The sequence below is a fragment of the Sorex fumeus genome, unplaced genomic scaffold, assembly GCF_029834395.1.
Source record: "Sorex fumeus unplaced genomic scaffold, SorFum_2.1 ptg000047l, whole genome shotgun sequence".
Taxonomy (NCBI): domain Eukaryota; kingdom Metazoa; phylum Chordata; class Mammalia; order Eulipotyphla; family Soricidae; genus Sorex; species Sorex fumeus.
In genome coordinates, this window is record NW_026606104.1 from 5,686,806 (window position 1) to 5,704,518 (window position 17,713).

The 17,713-nt window shown below is 60.2% G+C and overlaps 1 protein-coding gene across 1 annotated transcript; it reads left to right on the top strand.

The window, feature by feature from the left end:
• Positions 1-17,454, top strand: BCAN (brevican). The gene is made up of 14 exons (XM_056123656.1): positions 1-212; positions 3,815-3,923; positions 4,438-4,809; positions 5,090-5,264; positions 5,543-5,670; positions 6,369-6,662; positions 8,501-8,719; positions 9,540-10,163; positions 13,501-13,608; positions 14,273-14,431; positions 14,979-15,061; positions 15,795-15,939; positions 16,344-16,534; positions 17,024-17,454. The coding sequence occupies exons 2-14, from the start codon at positions 3,836-3,838 to the stop codon at positions 17,135-17,137; spliced, it is 2,700 nt and encodes an 899-aa protein (XP_055979631.1). The 5' UTR covers positions 1-212; positions 3,815-3,835; the 3' UTR covers positions 17,138-17,454.
• The last annotated feature ends 259 nt before the right edge of the window (positions 17,455-17,713 follow it).

Consider the following 17,713-nt stretch of genomic DNA (forward strand, 5'->3'; position numbering starts at 1 on the left):
GTAGGGGGGGCGAAGAAAGGGGGTTTTGTGCGGCGCCCCGCGGCCCGGCGCCCCCTTCCGAGCGTCCTGCGGGCCCCGCGGCTCCCTGCGCCCGCGCAGTCCCCGCCGCAGTCCCGACTGCAGCCGCAGGACCGCGCCGCGCGCCCGGCCGAGACCCCCGGAGCCGCCGCGAACTTGGCCGAGCCGCACCCCGCCGGCCCCGCCGCCGCTAGGTGAGTGCGACCCCGCGGCCCGGCCGCACGGACCCGGGGACTGAGCGGGACAGGGAGGCGGGAGGGTCCTGTCGCCGCCCCGCTCCCACCGCCCCGGCTGCCTTCCTCCGACGCCCGCACCCCCGCAGCCCCCCACCAGAGTCCGCCGCTGGAGGTCCTAGCTGGGCGCTTGCAGCCGTCGGGACCCTGACCTTGTGCCGGAGAGGGCGGCGGTCCCCGGCGACCCCCCACTCTATACCCGTGGGGCACACAGCCCTGCTTCTGGGGGTCCACCCCGCCCCGCCCTCCCGCGGCAGGTGCCGCTACAGCCGGTTTGCCCGCCGCCCCTGCCCTTCGGCGCTGAGTCCCCCAGCTAAGTAAGCTGTCACTTACTCTCCAGTGTGACCTTGGGCAAGTTAATAGACCTCTCTGAACCTCACTCGGCTTCCCCGCGAGTGCTAGAACCGACACTGAACTGCTAGCTCCTCGCAGTCCGCGTATGGGTTTGGGTGACAGAGTTCTGAGCCCTGCTGCTGGGGAGTCCTCTCCGAGCCCCACAGCGCTGCCCACGCACGCGGCTTCCCCAAACCAAGGGATTGGGGCAGTTTCGTTAGCCCGGTGATTATCCACATCCAGAGAGCAGCAGTGAGTCGCAGGACCGAGTCCCCACCCGCCTGGGGTGCCCAGCTGGCTTTGCCACGAAGCCCAGCACAAACCGCTCTTGAATTAGACTTGGAGGAGCTACAGTCGCCTGCTGGCGCTCTTGCTAACGGCATTATTAATTGTACTTCCCCAAATAGGGCTATTTGTACGCTCAGTGCATGGTCTCCTGCAAGCAACCCCTGTTCACCCACCGGGCCACTGCTGGGTACATTCATGGAGCCCAGCTGAGAGCTGCCCTCTTGCTGGGCACAAGACCCTACCCGCCCGCACCCCTGAGCTGCCCACCCCACCGAGAGGCTCCCCAGTTCCTGCCACAAGGACCTGGCTTGCAGTGGTGGGCAGTCCTGGCATCGGTGGGTGTGTGGACACACAGATACATATGCACATGCGCGCACACACACACACACACACACACACACACACACACACACACACAGAATTTCTGCTTCCCTGCAGTCAGGGTCTCAGGTCTGTGGAGGAGCCCATGTACAGGGCAGGCAGGAGGGAACGTGAAGGAGAGTTTGGTAGAATTGGAGAAGCCAGAGCTGGAAGGCAGCTGAGGGGCAGGGAGAGGGGAGAGGCAGGAGCCGGACAGAGCCAGGGCTGGGACCCGGGGCCCTGAGTCTGCTGCAGGACTAGGGGACATCTTCAGGTCTCGGGCATGAGGCCCACGTTGGTGTGACCGGTCAGGGAGTGGAGGACAGACTGGGGTTCTCACCATGGTCATGGGAACCAGGGCCATCCATCAGTTCCCTGGGCAGTGGGCTCAGCTCCGTGTCCTTAGCAGTCAGGCCTGCCTCTGTCCCCAACTACCTGATCTTCACCCAGAGGTGACAGGGTGGGCCTGGAGTCAGTCTCAGAGGGGCCCCAACTATGTGGGTTTCTGGGGCGTCTGTGGCAGGGCTAGGAGCCAGGTCTGTGAGTTGTTCCAGCTCCAGCCCCGAGAGAGCGGGGGAGGGCACCGGGAAGATCCTGGCTCCGGGCTTGGCACAGCTCAGTTGTATGGCACAGAGTCTCCCCAGACCCCTGCAGCCACTTCTACCCAGTATCCCCCCAGTCCCTGAAAACAGCCCTCCCCAAGCCCGCCTGGCCCAGAACTGAGCTCAGCACCCCTAACCTATGCCCACCCTCAGGCTCTCCCCTCTCCAAGGCCAGAGAGAGGCCCTGGGTATCAGCTCCTGCCAACTCCTCTGGGTCTGCAGTCTCTGGCTCCATGGAAATGCGGCCCCAGCCAGACTGGAGGGGAGAGAGGACACTGGGGGAGGCATCCTTCAGGGGCAGGGAGGAGGAGACATCTGTGGCTCAGGCTGCGGAAGGGGTGCGACATGCATGAAAGCTGAGCTCGAGAGACCAAGAGACCAGGAAAAGTGGAAGCTGAATAGGTGGGAATAGGCCGTCTGGCTGGGAAGTCCTGCCTGTAGTCTAACCTTTGCCCCCCTTGCTGCAGCAATGCCCTGTCTCCATGCTCTTCTTGAATCCAGCCTGATTGTTGACAGTGATGTGGGGCATGAGCTCTTCATCTCCTTGCCTGGGGACACACTGGCCTGGTGCCTGACCTGGCTTTTACCTTGTCCCGTGTCTCAATGCCTCGCCTCCCCCTTCTGAGAGGATGAGTGATACTTTGAGATCTTTAGCGAAAACTTCTGCTTCCAGAGCTCCTGCAAGCGACCTATGGCCAAGGGCAGGAGGGAGGCGCCCACAGACTTGTTCTCATCCCCCCACCCACTCCTCAGCCCCAGGGCTGGGGTGGAGGATGGGAGAGGCTGGACACTGGCCAGGCGGCAGAGACAGGAGCTTTGTCCCGGCGGGTTTCTGAGCCAGCAGATCCGGTGGGAAAGCCCGTGCCAGGCAGAAAGGAAAGACTGGGAGGAAGAAGGGGACCAGCAGCCAAGGGAGGGTGGGAGGGTGAAGATTTTCCCTTCTCACTGGTGCTGGGGTGGGTCGGGGGAGGTGAGCGGGGGGTTGGGCTGCAGAGAAGAGCACGGTCCTGCATCAGTCAGGGGGGCCCTCCTGGAGGAGGTCGAAGCGGGATAGTACTCAGGGAGGAAGGAACAGGAAAGGAAGGTTGGAGGGCAGACGGCGCTCTGGGTGAGGGACAGAGTGAGACTCAGGGAGGGCTAAGGGAAACAGAATCCACCTTTCATGCTCCAGGCATCTACTGAGCCTGGAGTGTGTGCCTGTGTGTACAGGTTTAAGATATAAAACACTCAAAGCACAGGGGCTGGCACAATAGCACAGCGGATAGGGCATTTGCCTTGCAAACGGCTGACCCAGGTTCGATTCCTAGCATCCCGTATGGTCCCCCGAGGACCTCCAGGAGTGATTCCTGTGTGCAGAGCCAGGAGTAACTCCTGTGCATCACCAGGTGAGACCCATAAAAGAAAAAAAAAACACTCAAAGCACATGGCCTGTAGGGTGTTGCGAATGGTACTCTTATTATCATTATTATTATTATTTATTATTATTTATTATTATTATATACTTTGGGGGACACATCCAGCTGCTCTCAGAGCTTATTCTAGCTCGGCACTCAGGGATCAATCACTCTTGGCAGAGCTGGGGGACTATAGGTACTGCTGGGAGTGGAACCCGGGTCAACTGCAAGCAAGGCAGGTACCTGACCACTGCACTTTCTCTCTTTCTCTCTTCAGCTGTTATTATTATTATTATTATTATTATTATTATTATATGTGACTGGTGCCAGTGATTGATCCCAGGGACTCCTACATATGATGCTCTTTTACAAATAAGCAAAGGCCCAGAGTGCGTAAGAGACCCTCCTCATGTCACACAGTGAGCTGGCTGCAACCGAGTTCCGGCTCTAAGGAAGAATTTCTGGGCTGGGAGATGAGTCCCTGGGAGTGATGAGCTTTCGGGATGAGAAGTGTGAGAGCCTTCACTGGGGTGGGCGTCTAGGCAGGCTGATCTGGAGGTGCAGACGGCCCTGGCCCTTTCCTCAGGTCTGCCCAGCACCTTGCGGCATGGCCCCAGGGCTCCTGTGCCTGCTGGCCACGCTGGCCCTGGCTCCACTCCCTGCCGCCTTCACTGACACACTGGAAGACAGCTCAGGTAAGGGCCCTGTTGGGGCCACTGTTTCTGTCCTCCACATCCCCCCTGTGATAGGGGCCTGCCCTAGGGGCCTGGGGGAACAACAGTGGGAGAAGTGTGGGCAAAGTGGGGGGACGTCCAGAACTAAAGATGAGCTCTGGGCACTGGTAGGAGTAGGGTTGGGGAGACGCGGGTTCAAGGCTGAGTCTGTAGGTGAAGGATAAAAGATGTAGGTGCAGGTGAAGGGACCTACCTAGATTGCAGGCAGAACTAGAGCGTGGACCCCAGGAATGGAGAGAGGAGCCTGGGATGGGGGCTTCCAGCTGGAGGAGCGAGCTGGGCAGGCTCAGGGTGGGGCCGGAGTACCCTGGGGCGACACTGGGAAACATGAGTGTGTGTGTGTGTGTGTGTGTGTGTGTGTGTGTGTGTGTGTGTGTGTAGACACTGTCGGTGGGTCCAGGACACCTGCGGGAGGGATCCCCCGGCACGGGTCCGGCCTGGAGCACTCCGCTACAACCTGTGCCCCTCCTCGCAGAGGACCGCGCGTTCCGCGTGCGCATCGCCGGCCCTGCGCCGCTGCGGGGTGTGCTGGGCGGCGCCCTAACCATCCCGTGCCACGTACACATCCTGCGTCAGTCCACCAGCCGCCCGGCCCCGGGCCTGCCGCGGGTCAAGTGGACGTTCCTGGCGGGCGGCCGCGAGGCCGAGGTGCTGGTGGCGCGCGGGCTGCGCGTGAAGGTGAGCGAGGCCTACCGCTTCCGCGTGGCGCTGCCCGCCTACCCCGCGTCCCTCACCGACGTCTCCCTGGTGCTGAGCGAGCTGCGGCCCAACGACTCGGGCATCTACCGCTGCGAGGTCCAGCATGGCATCGACGACAGCAGCGACGCCGTGGAGGTCAAAGTCAAAGGTGAGCACTCGGGGCTGCAGGAGGAGCCGTCGGGGAAGTGGGTTGCAGGGGTGCCCAGGCTGCAGGGAGGGATGCGTAGGGGAGGGGTGCCCCCAGATGCGGGAAGAGCCGTGGGTGGATTGGAGGGGCGCTCCAGGCTGCAGGGAGGGGTGCGTCGAGGAGGGGCGCCCCAGACTTCGGGAAAAGGCCTCTGGGGGAGGGACGCCCCCAAACCTTCCGGGCATGGAGGAGGGGCGCGCGGCTGCGCCTTCAGGCTGGCTCCCCGCCCCTCCTCCCGCAGGGGTCGTCTTCCTCTACCGCGAGGGCTCCGCCCGCTACGCCTTCTCCTTCCCCGCGGCGCAGGAAGCCTGCTCCCGCATCGGAGCCCGCATCGCCACCCCCGAGCAGCTGTACGCCGCCTATCTGGGGGGCTACGAGCAGTGCGATGCGGGCTGGCTGGCCGACCAGACCGTCAGGTGCGCGGGCTCCAGTACGCCCTCCGGTGGCGGACAGCGGTCTGCCAGGGGCTGCCCATGGCCTGGCCCTGACATTGGGTCCCCTGCCTCTGGGAAATGAGGTCGGCCTTGGGACTGGGGGGACGGTGGTGAGGGCGAAGTCTCCGCAGAGGAGGGAAGAGTAGCCTTTGGAGGGGTGGGGCCCCCCAGGAGGGAGGGCATGACTGTGTTGAGGCACAGTTGTCACTGAGAAGGGCTGCAGGGACACGCCCTGGAGGACATCTGGGCTCTGTCCCCAGGTACCCCATCCAGACGCCACGAGAGGCTTGTTATGGAGACATGGATGGTTTCCCTGGGGTCCGCAACTATGGGCTGGTGGACCCCCAAGACCTCTATGATGTCTACTGCTATGCCGAGGACCTAAATGGTGAGTGGGGGTGCAGGACCCTTCAGTATTAAAGGGAGCTTCCCGGGCCAGCAAGTCACCCCCAGGATCTCCCTCCAGCACTCCCAGAGGAAGTTCCTGCCAAAAGCTTCAGACTGAGTTTGAAGGGGGAAGTTTGCAGGAGGGGTTCCTGGCAGCACGCAGGGCACATGGGACTTTGCCTTGGAAATCTGTGCCAACCATGCTTCAGGGGGCAGTGCTTAGTCCTGGTAAATCTGGGGCTACCTAGATTCACAGCCCTGGCAGTACTCGGGAACCAATAGGACCACAGTGGGCAGTGCTGGCGGTTGTTTGCGCTGTGATGTTTGCTGGTTGCTGAACTTCTTAGCATCTCTGGACATCAATCGGGGTGTTGGTTTGCTTGTTTTGTTTGGGGGCTACACCTGGCAGTCCTCAGGGCTTATTCCTGACTCTGGGCTCAGGATCACTCTTGACAAGGCTCAGAGGACCATAGGGAATGCCCGGAATCAAACTCAGATTGGCCACGTGCACGGCAAGTGCCCTACATGCTGGACTATCACTCTGGCCCCTCTGTTTTTCCTTGTTTTGCAGAAATAGGGGATATGGGCCATATTGCCAGCCAGAGGCTCTCTCTGGACTTGGGTTCACTGACCCCACATCACAGATGGGGACACAGGTCCAGAGAAGTCCCCACCACCTCCTTTTCCACCCCCTCCCAGGAGAGCTGTTCCTGGGGGCACCTGAGGACAAGCTGACCCTGGAGGAGGCGCGAGAGTACTGCCGGGAGCGGGGCGCAGAGATCGCCACCACGGGTCAGCTGTATGCAGCCTGGGATGATGGCCTGGACCGCTGCAGCCCGGGCTGGCTGGCTGACGGCAGTGTGCGCTACCCCATCGTCACGCCCAGCCAGCGCTGTGGCGGGGGCCTGCCCGGGGTCAAGACGCTCTTCCTCTTCCCCAACCAGACTGGCTTCCCCAACAAGCACAGCCGCTACAACGTCTACTGTTTCCGAGGTGAGCTGCCTCTGCTCAGGTGGACTCCCAGCTGGAAGTCCCGCACTCTTCCCGGCTTCTGCTTGGACCACATCTGCTCACACCCCCACCATTGGCCTGAAAGAGCCTTTGGTGACACTCAGCTGGTCACCTAGGGTTCTAACTCCCATTGTCCGCTGGCTTGGGCTCGGGGGCTTCTTTGCCTCCCTCACTTGCAGTCCCTGCCTCCTGTCCCCCAGTTCCAAAATGTCTCTCTCAGGGCTGGAGTGATAGCACAGCGGGTAAGGCATTTGCCTTGCATGCAGCCAACATGGCCGAAATAAGTTTGATTCCCAGCATCCCATATGGTCCCTCGAGCACCGCCAGGAGCAATTCCTGAGTGCATGAGCCAGGAGTAACCCCTGAGCATCGCCGGGTGTGACCCAAAAAAGCAAAAAAAAAATGTCTCTCTCACACTGGGCCGGCGTGGATGCTCCCTTATTGGTCAGCCATTCAGCAGAGCAGAGCTCCTAATTGACTGATACTCTCTAGGCCACCAGCAATGGCTTCAAGGAACCAAGTGTCCTCCAGAGCCCTCAGAAGGGTTTCCAGAATCTTCTGTGTGAAGAGAGAAGCACTTTAATTGCCAGATATTGATAAACCATAATCCCACTCCACCCCCCCAGACAGGGAGAAGGTTCTTAAAGACAGCCAGAGGAGAGATTGGCAGTCCGGGGCAGGAAGTGTGTGAGGGGGAGAGCTGGGGTAATTGACTGCCAAGGAGGCACCCCCCACCCCGCCCCTGACCCCCATGGTGAGCTCCCAGGTCTGGTCCTGGGAGAGGAAGACACAGTCTCCTCCAGGCATTCCTAGATCAGTGGGGGGGGTGCGGGGGCTGAGTCATGGTTTCTACCTTAGGAAGCCCAGTCAGAGGGAGGGCCAGACACCTTACCCCAGCTGGAGGGAAGAGCTAACCCTCTTTCAAAAAAAAAAATAAAGAGGAGCTTCCCTTCTCTTCCATCTGGACATATCTCTCAATACTTTGGCCTAAAGCCGGGAAGGAACAGGGGAGTGAAATCATAGGAAGAGCCACCCGTGGGCCAGGGAAGGCGAGGGGGTTGATCATCCTGGCACTGCTTCTGTGCTCTGGCCCCACTCCAGGGAGAAGTGACACCCAGGAACCCAGAGCAGAGGAGAAGCCGGGTGCCAGTGGCAGGGAGCAGCTGGGGGACAGGGACAGACAAGGGCACAGGTGGCCTGTCTGGCACACGCGAGGCTCCTGAGAGCAGGCGCTGAGGGCAGGACGCTGTGTCCCTTCTCCCAGGTGGCTGAGCACAGACGGGCTGCCAGGCTGTTCTCAGCCCAGTGTTACTGCTGTTTCCTTGGTTTTCTGCATGCGACGCCTCCCCCAGAGACAAGGCGCTCCCCGCTAAGTCCCCAGCAGTCTTGGGGAGCCAGGCCCCTCTTTGCCCTCTTGCCCCACCAGGAACCTCCCTTAGGGGCTTTCAGCCCCCTCCATGGCAGGGGTCCCCAGGACCCCAGCACTCTCTGCCCAGCCCAGGGGCTCAAAGTTCTGAGTCAGTGGCCTGTCCTTTGTCTCTACCAGCCCTTCCAGGAAACGTCTCTCCTGGGCACTTGCTGTCTCGCCCGCCAGTCCCTCTTTTGTTCCCAGGAGAAAGCTGGGTGGGACACAAAGTAAGGATCAAGGAATGAAGGACAAAGTCCCCGGGTGCTCCTAGCACCCTGTGAGTACCCCACAGAAAAGATGGGGGACAACTGCAAGAGCCCCAAACCTCAATCAAGGCTGACCTCAGCCCCCGCCTCCGTGTGGCCGAGGCCTGGGAAGGCTCAGCCTCCCAGACATTTTCCTTCTTCCACAGACTCTGCCCAGCCCTCTGCCCTCCCCGAGGCACCCAGCCTGGACCCTGATGCACTGGAGACCATTATCACTGTGACCGAGACCCTGAAGGAGCTGCAGCTGCCCCCAGAGGCCATGGAGAGTGAATCCCGTGGCGCCATCTACTCCATCCCTATCCCCGAGGATGGGGCAGGTGGGAGCTCCACGCTGGAAGACCCCGCAGAGGCCCCTAGGACACTAGGTAAGGCGGTGGCTATCAGGGACCGGCCAGCCCTTCCGGGGCAGCTCAGTGAGGTCTGGCCATCTTTCAGGGCCCTCTCCCAACCTTTAACCCTCTCAGCGAATTCCACTCCCAGCCCTCTAAGTCTGGAGATGCTTAGACTAAGGAACTGGCCCCTGGGAACAAGGGGCTTCTTGTTTGGGGTCCTTTCTCTCCCTCTGTTTTACAAGATAAACTAGAGAACTTTATTTATTTATTTATTTATTTATTTATTGCTTTTGGGTCACACCTGGTGATGCTCAAGGCTTACTCCTAGCGCATGCACTCAGGAATTAATCCTGGCGGTTCTAGGGGGACCATATGGGATGCTGGGAATTGAACCCAGGTCGGCCACGTGCAAGGCAAACGCCCTACCTGCTGTGCTATTGCTCCAGCCTCAAAATAGACTAGAGAATTTTAAATTGTTTCAGAGTGGGGACTATACCTGGGTGTGCTCAGGGATCATTCCCTGTGGGACTCAGGGGACCCCACAGGGTTCCAGCAATGGAGCCAAGATTGAGCACATGGAAGGCAAGCTTCTTAACCTCTGTACTGTCTCTCTGGCCTGAGGATTTTCACTTTTCTGAAGCCAATAACAGCTCGGCGTCTTCTCAGCCTTGATATTGAATTATGGCCAAATAACGCTTCTATTGCAGGTGGGAGGCTCAGTCCTCACCCCCACACCTCCCCCTGCCAGCGCCTGCCTCCCTGACCGCTCACTCTCCTTGCACTTCCTTTTCTCCTGGTCCAGCGGTCGTGGTGCCCGCTGTCCCTGGTGCTGAACTCTCTCTTCTTTGCCTAGAGTTTGAAAGTCAATCCCTGGCACCTCCCACGGGGTCTTCAGAAGAGGAAGGCCGAACTCTCAAGGATGAAGAGGAGTACAAGGAGGAAGAGGAGGATGTGGAGGACGAGGCTTTGTGGACCTGGCCTGGGGAGCCCAGCAGCCCGGACCCCAGGGTCCCCGTTCCCACCAAGCAGCCCCCCGAGGAGTGGCTGTCCCAGGCTTCCCTGCCAACCGGGGCCAGAGCAACTTTCCAGCCCGGCGCCTCACCACCTCCTAGCCAACAGCCAGAGACGGAGCCCCCGAGGGTCCTGGGACCACCCCTGGCGATCCTGCCCACTCCCAGGAGGGGGAACCTGGCCTCCCCAGCGCCTTCTACCCCAGCTGGGGCTAGCGAGGGGGTGCAGGCGGGTGCTCCTGAGCTTTCTGGGCTCCCCAGAGGAGAGGGTGAAGAGGCAGGAAGCTCCGAGGATGCCCTGTCCCTGCCTCCCGCCACGCGGGCCCCTGAAGGTGCCAGGGAGCTGGAGGGTCCCTCTGAAGAGAATTCTGGAAGGACAGTCCCAGCAGGGAGCAACGGGCAGACCCAGCCAGTGCTGCCCACGGACAGCGGCAGCCGGGGCGGAGCGGCCGTGGCCCCCTCGTCAGGTAACTTTGTCCAGGGCTCGGCCTCTCTCTCTGCTCTCCTCCTCCTCCTGCCCCTGAAACTCTGGGCCGCCTGGCTTGAGGCCCTTTAACCCGCTATGGTCCCTTCTCGCCTGTCCTCTGCCTTCTCTCTCCCACCGGCCGCCTGCCGCAGGCCTTCCTTCCGGATCTTCTGCCCTGTGACCTCCATGCCAGCTCTCCGGCCCCCCATCCCACAGCGCGGCCCCCTCCCTGAGCCCTCTCCAGTATCTGAGATCACAGGCCTGTATCTGTGTCTGTCTCCCACCCGCCACTCACTGCACATCGGTTCCCGGAGCTCTGGCCCAGACCCATCTCCTGTGGCTTTCTCCTCGCTGCCATGTCCCATCCCCTCAGCTGCCCCCCCTACTGATATTGGGGGAGCCTGGGGTCCCGTCCCCACCCCTCAGCCTCTGGGGTCCCATCCCCGCCCTTCAACCTCTGGGGTCTGGAAGAGCCCTTATCCCCCCACAGAGCCTTAAGCGACTACTTCTGTGAAGTAATTTTTTCCGACTGTTTCATGGAAAACAAGCCTTGGAAATAAATCTATTAAACCACTTTATGACAGAACCTCTGGCCCCCTCTGTCTGCAGCCTTCCATGGGCGCGCATCAGGGGCTACTCTCGGATGCTTCTCTTTGTCACACCCCCATCTCCCTCCTCTCTGCCTGTCTTTGTCTCTTTGCCTCTTCCCTATTCATTCGCAGTCAGCATTTCTCCTGTCCGGTGGTCTAACAGCGCCCGCACTTTGCCCTCATTCCACGCTTCTCAGAATTGCCTGCCAAGCCCCCAGCCATGTATGATACACGACCTGAGAGAAGGCGTTGCCCCCCTCACCCGATCTGTGGGAGCCCCGAACTTGTGGTTCCTTATTCCTTGGCGGAGGGGGGGGGGACACTTCAGCGGCCTGAAGGGCAGATGCATCTGTACTGCGTCTGTTTCTGGTCCAGGCAGTAGTGATGAAGACGGTGCCTTAGCCTAGAGGCGTGCCCCCGCCCCCATCCCTGTACCTCTTCAGAGGGCCAACTCTAACTTTTCCCTCACTGACCACAGCCCCACCTCCACTAACCCCTGCACTAATGATCACCCCTAGTCTCTAGAAAGAACGGTTTCACCTATCCTGGCCCAAAATATCTCAGATCCCGGAGCTGCAGACACAGTGGGGAGGCAGATGGCCTTGGAGAAGGAGAGGAATGGGGTGTCAGGTTCTGGGGTCCAAGATAAACCCCACCTACACAGAGAAGGCTGAGCTTCCCAGGGGCGCTCTGGAGAAGCCTGGGGTCCTCCTTCCAGTCCTAGGACCTCCTGCTGTCAGCGGACCCTGCACCCTGCCTGGGTTGGCAACCTGCCCAGCCTGGCCTGGGAGTTTAAAGCTTGTGAGAGTTTCTGGGAGGGAGCAGAGTGGGGAGCAGGTGTTGTTGGGAAGAGAGCAGCATTACACGTGCCCACCGAGTCCTGTTTGATTTGGGGGCCACCACCTGGTGGTGCTTGGGGGTCTATCCCTGGCTCTGTACTCGGGGGTCACTCCCGGCATGCAGCAGTAGTGGGGATGGATCCCCAGCCTCCCACAGCCCAAGCCTGTGCTCATCCCCTTGAGCTGTCCCCCTGCCCGCTTGCCTGGGGGAGGAGGTAGAGGGCCTTTGGCCTGCTCTAGCTGCAGAAGAGGAGGACAAGCTTCCTGCGTGCACAGCAGCTGACCCCAGAGAGAGAGAGGGAGGGCAGAAGGGCCAAGAGTCCCTTCACCCCACGTGAATCATCCTGGTTCTGGTTCTGCCACCTGCACCCTGGGGAGGGAAATCTAGGACCCGTCACTCGGGCTATATCTGTGTCTGTCTCCCACACCACAGTTAGAGAGGAGAGTGGAGAGGACGCAGGAGGAGCTGGCAAGGGGGGCAGGCAGGGCTCAGAACTCCTGTGGGGCCTGGTGCAGAATGGGTTAAATAAAAGACTTCCCCCTCACTCTGCAGGGGTGTGGGGTGGGGAGCACCTACCAACCTCAGCTTGAAAGAAGCTCTTGGCAGGAGGGAGATGATTCTGGAAGTGGGGCTGGAACAGCTGATTGATTTTTACCCCAAAACAGCCAGGCCAACCCAGAGGGTTTCTCTGAATCGACTCCAGCCTCTGTTTCGCTCCCACTGTGCAGGCAGACCTGGGCCAGAGCGAAGCATTATGGGTATTGGCCTTGTCTTGGCCTTGGGGTGGATGGCGCAGAAAGGGCCCTGCTGAGGGAGGGTCTGAACGCCCGGCCTAAGGGCTCTGACCTCACTGCTGCTCAGGGCGCTACCTCCCCTTGGGTTACCCCAACAGGAAAGGTCAGACTCTGGCAACACCCTCCAGCACTCAAGGACAAACATGTCCCCTTCCAGGACCCAGAGAGTCCAGAGGAGGTCACATGGCCCAGCCAGATGGAGCTGGTTCCATATAACAGACTGCAGGCCTTCCGGGGAGGGTGTTAGTCTAAGCCAACTGCCTGGAGGAGGGGCCCCAGATGGGTAGGCGGGATTTCTAGACTGGGCAACCTGCTGAGGCCTGAAGCAGGGAAGTGGCCTTGGTAAAGAGGAGGAGTCTGAGGTGATAAGAAGGAGAGGCAAAGTGGTTGAGTGGTGTTGAGAGAAAGCAGGGCTAGGGTGCACTGGACTGGGAGCTCCTGTAACTTCATCCTTGGCATGGCAGGGGAAGGAGGAGGGGAGGGTTTCTGTAGCTGACTGCCTCATGAACAGCAGGATAATGGTCAGCTCCCACCAGGCCACGCCAATACCAGGTCCTAGAAGCAGTAAAGGGCAGGTCACCCCTCATGGTACAATGGGGACCTCCTCTCCTATCCACCACACATCGGTCTGTTCAGGACTGCTGCAGACGGGGAGAGGACGGGGGAGTCGCTTGCCTTACACTTGGCTGACCCATATTCAATCCTCAGCACAGCAAAGGGTCTCGTGAGCCCCATCAGGAGTGATCGAGCACAGAGCCAGGAGTCAGCCTTGTGCATTGTCGGGGGTGGCCCAACTACTCTCTTCACCTAAAGGAACTACTGAGGGCTGGCTCAGCCCAGACCTAGAGAAGAAAGGATGCCCAGTGCCATGCACTGCCAAACAAGCCCTTGCTCCAGTAGGGGGTGTCCTGAGTCCCCTCAGATCCCCAGAGAGCTGAGGCTGTCCATATGGAGAGTACCAACGGGCTGGGCTGGGGGAAGCTGGGCAGTGAGGGATTCTGGGGGAGTCACAGGACTTAGATCTGTCCCAGGACAAGGGACAGGGCTGGGGTTTGTACTGGTCCTGAAGGGCTCAGCCTGCCCCCTCCCTTCTCTTCTCTCCCCTCCCCTTCAGGTGACTGTGTCCCCAGCCCCTGCCACAATGGTGGTACATGCTTGGAGGAGGATGAGGGGGTCCGCTGCATATGCTTGCCTGGCTATGGGGGGCACCTGTGCGATGTTGGTGAGTGTGAGGAGGGTGGGCTGGGGGGCACGGGAAGCCTGAAGAGAGGCTCCTGAGCAGAGGGCACCCTGGGCTAAGACTCTTCATGAATGAAGGGGCCCCTCTGGGGCAAATACCATTCCCTTTGAGGCCACCTCAATTTCAGCCGTTAAATGGGACCGCAAGCATACTTGGGTCTCTGGAGTGTGTACACGCATGCGTGTGCATGTGTGTCTACGTGTGTGTGTGTACTCCATTCCTGGCCACAGTGGAATCCCGACCGACCTTCCAGATAGTTCTGTCCCAGGCTGGAGAGAACTGGCCTTACCCTCCTATCCTGAAACCCACCGCCCTCCTGTATAACCCCGCCCCTCCTATTCTGACCCCGCCCACTCTTGCCCGACCCACCCACTCTTGTCTGGCCCCGCCCCTCCTCCCTCCGCTCCCACGCTGACCCCGCCTACTCACCACAACCCCGCCCACTAGTGTGGCCCCACCCTCTTGTCATGACCACGCCCATCCTTGTCTGGCCTCGCCCTCCGACCCCAGCCCCTGTTCTAGCTATCCGCGCCCGGGAGCTCTCCCGGACTGTGCGGGTGGGAGGGTCCCGGTCCTTCCCTGGGGACCTGGCTCCTCCAGATTCCCGGGTTCCTCGAGCTCAGTGGCCCGCTCTTCTGTGCCCCAGGCCTCCGCTCCTGCAGCCCCGGCTGGGACGCCTTCCAGGGCGCCTGCTACAAGCACTTTTCCACGCGGCGGAGTTGGGAGGAGGCAGAGAGCCAGTGCCGGCAACACGGCGCGCACCTGGCCAGCATCAGCACGCCCGAGGAGCAGGACTTCATCAACAGTGGGCTGGGGCCGGGCGGGGCGACCGGTGGTCTGCTCTCAGCACACGCTCACGCCCTCGCTAGCCAATCGAGGACTCGCGGAGCGTGTCACTTTACTTTGTGTTCTAGACTCCAGACCCTTCTTACTTGATTTCCCGCATTCATGCATGCATTCATTCGCTTTCCCGTCTCTCTCCCTCCGCTCCCCCTGCCACGCCCCCGCTCCGCACGTGGCCAGGGAGCTTCGGGCAGGGGAGGGCTGAGTTCGCGTGGCTCATCAGGTGACTCCGGGCCTCCGTCCCTTTGCTTCCCTAGCTCTGCCGCCGCCGAGAGCGTTTACGCTTTCTCCCGGAGTTTCCCTTTTCTTCTTCCCTCAATCCCATACCCCGGCTTCCTTCCGCTCCCTGCGGAGGTTGAAGGGAGAAGAAAAGTGGGCCGCGCGGGGTCGGGGTGCGGGCGCCTCGGACTTCGGCTGCTGTGCCCACCGTAGCCCGGTGCGGGGGGATGCCGCCACCTGCTGGCCGCGGAGCTTACTGCACCCGGCGTGACCCGTGCGGTTCTTCCCAGATCGATACCGAGAATACCAGTGGATCGGACTCAACGACAGGATCATCGAAGGCGATTTCCTGTGGTCAGATGGAGTACCCCTGGTGAGACGCCCGCTGCCCCTCGCTGTCTTGGAAGCATGTCTGCCCTAGCCCCGGGGTCTCCGTCTTCTTTTTCTGACTCCTTCCCTTAGCCCTGCCACAACTTCTCTGAGCTGCTTCCTTCCTTCTATTGTCACTAGCTCTTTCCTCTCTTTTATTTTGTTTTGTTTTTGGGTTTTTTTGTTTTTGGTTTTTTTTGGGGGGGAGCACACCCAGTGATACTCAGGGCTTACTGCTGCTCAGGGATCACGTCTGGAGGGGTTCAGGGGACCATAAGGGATGCCAGGGATCAAACTGTGTCCAAAACAAGAGACCCATTGTACTGGTCCTGTTTTTGTTTGATTTTGTTTTGTTTTGTTTTGTTTTGGGGCCATACCCAGTGATGCTCTGGACTTACCTCTGGTCCACTGGCTTACTCCTGGCTCTGCTCTCAGTGATCATTCCAGGCAGTGTTTAGGGAGCCATTTGGGGTGCCAGGGATTAAACACGGGTTAGCCACACACAGGCAAGTGACTTACTCACTCTGCTATCTCTTGATCCGGCTTTGCTCTTCCTTTTTTGTTCTCATTATTCCCCCTCAAAGTCCCTGGCCTCCTCTCCCCTGCACGGAGTATCCCCTACCCCTCAATCCTATCTCCTGATGCTCCATGATTCCTTCTCCGGCCCTCCCCCAGCCCCGAGCCCCTGCCCCAGTGTCCCTTTGGGGCTCCTCATCACTTCCTCCCACCCCTGGCAGCTTTATGAGAACTGGCACCCTGGACAGCCCGATAGCTACTTCCTGTCCGGCGAGAACTGCGTGGTCATGGTGTGGCATGATGAGGGCCAGTGGAGTGACGTGCCCTGCAACTACCACCTGTCCTACACCTGCAAGATGGGGCTGGGTGAGGGCTAGGGGAAACAGGAGGTGGCTAGGAGGGGGGCTGACGTGAGAGAGTGTGTGTGTGTGTGTGTGTGTGTGTGTGTGTGTGTGTGTGTCTCAGTGAGTGCAGTGCTCCACCAGCATTCTGGGAGTGTTCTTTGGGGCAACAACCCCACACTACGCAGGCTTACTCCTAGCTCTGTGCTCAGGGGTCATTCCTGGCAGGCCACAGGGGACCATATGGGGTGCCACAGATGGAACCTGAGTTGGTCATGTGCAAGGGAGCGCCCTCTCTACCTCCTGTACCATGGCCCTGGACCCCTGTTTTTCTCTAACGGCAGTTTAGCTCATGCATCTCCTCTTCACCCCAACGCTGGGACCATCACTCCAGAGTCAGGCCCCCTGACTGTGTCCCCTCACCTGCAGTGTCCTGCGGGCCGCCCCCAGAGCTGCCCCTGGCCCTAGTCTTCGGCCGCCCACAGCTACGCTACGAGGTGGACACGGTGCTGCGTTACCAGTGCCAGGAGGGGCTGGCCCAGCGCAACCTGCCGCTGATCCGCTGCCAGGAGGATGGGCACTGGGAGACTCCCCAGATCTCCTGTGTGCCGCGCGGCCATGCGAGTGCCAGCAGGAGAACGGTGGGTGCCGCCATGGAATCCGGGGCCTAGTCCTCTGTGCCAGTCATGGCTGGCTTTGGGACTGTCCTGGGCACTGTCCCTCTCATGGGATAGAGGGAAGGAAGCAGGTGGGGCTGGTGTCTGAGGACATGCACATTCTCCAGCCGCTCTTTTCCTTTTGGATTGGCGGGGGGAGGGGGGGAGCGTCACCTGTGGCAATGCTTACTGGTTGCTCTGGCTCAGTATTCAACACAGTGCTCCCAGGGGTGGCTTGAACCTGGGTCACCCGTATGCAAAGCCTATGCACCAGGCCTCTGAGCTCCCTCTGGCCTAACTCTGCGTTCTTACAGGTTGAACCAGGCCAAGTGTTTTGATGAGGTTGGGGGCCGAGGAGCAAGAAGTACAGAGGGTGGGTTCTGGGGAGAGCAGGGCAGAGCCCACGCGGAGGCTGAGTGTATATGTGTGTGTGTGTTGTGTGTGTCTTCCCAGGCCCGATCACTGCCCCCTTTCAAGGCCCCAGAAAGCAAACAGAAGAAGCCACTGGGGCGCTGGAAGGTGCCGCTGACCCCTCCTTCCCGTTTGCCTCTGAGGCCCTGGGGATGAAGTGTGGACTGCTGCAGGGGATGCCTAGCCTGCCTCTCCTGAGCCCTCCCTGGAACCTGTGCTCTTCCCACGCAGGAAGTGACAGTCTGAGGGGGGTGCTGGAGTCCAGACAGCAGTACTTGCTGGGCTTCTGGGAATATCTGGGCCCTTCCCCCATCCCTGGGACATCAGGTTTTTCCTCAGGACCTGAGTAAGTCCAGAAGTGCCTCAACCGCCCTCTTCTTGCCAGCCGCTGAGCTGCTGTGCCCACCCTGTCTCCATTTTTCAAAAAGAGCATTTCAGACCCGCAGGAAATAAAGCTGCATTTGAGCCCAAAAGATTCGGATGCATCCTTCAGGGTTTGGCCAGACCGCACCTCCGCAGAGCTCCTCCGTGCGTATCAGCGGCAATGTCCATCACTGCAACAGTGCCTGGCAGAGAACAGGAGCTGAAGAACCCAGAGTGGGATCCCCTTCTCCCCAGAAAGAAGGGAGGTGCAGGAGCTCGGGGTCTCTCAAGAGAGTGTGAGAAAGAAGGCTGTAGGAAGCTGACTCTTAGCGGGCGCGGATCGGGATTCGGGAATAGGGAAATAAATAT

Excerpts from the sequence above, each read along its gene's own strand:
- BCAN (XM_056123656.1), top strand. The coding sequence starts at position 3,836 with ATGGCCCCAGGGCTCCTGTGCCTGCTGGCCACGCTGGCCCTGGCTCCA. Across the intron at positions 13,609-14,272 it reads GGGGCACCTGTGCGATGTTG|GCCTCCGCTCCTGCAGCCCC; the intron begins GTGAGTGTGAGG and ends TCTGTGCCCCAG. Across the intron at positions 16,535-17,023 it reads CCTGTGTGCCGCGCGGCCAT|GCCCGATCACTGCCCCCTTT; the intron begins GCGAGTGCCAGC and ends GTGTCTTCCCAG.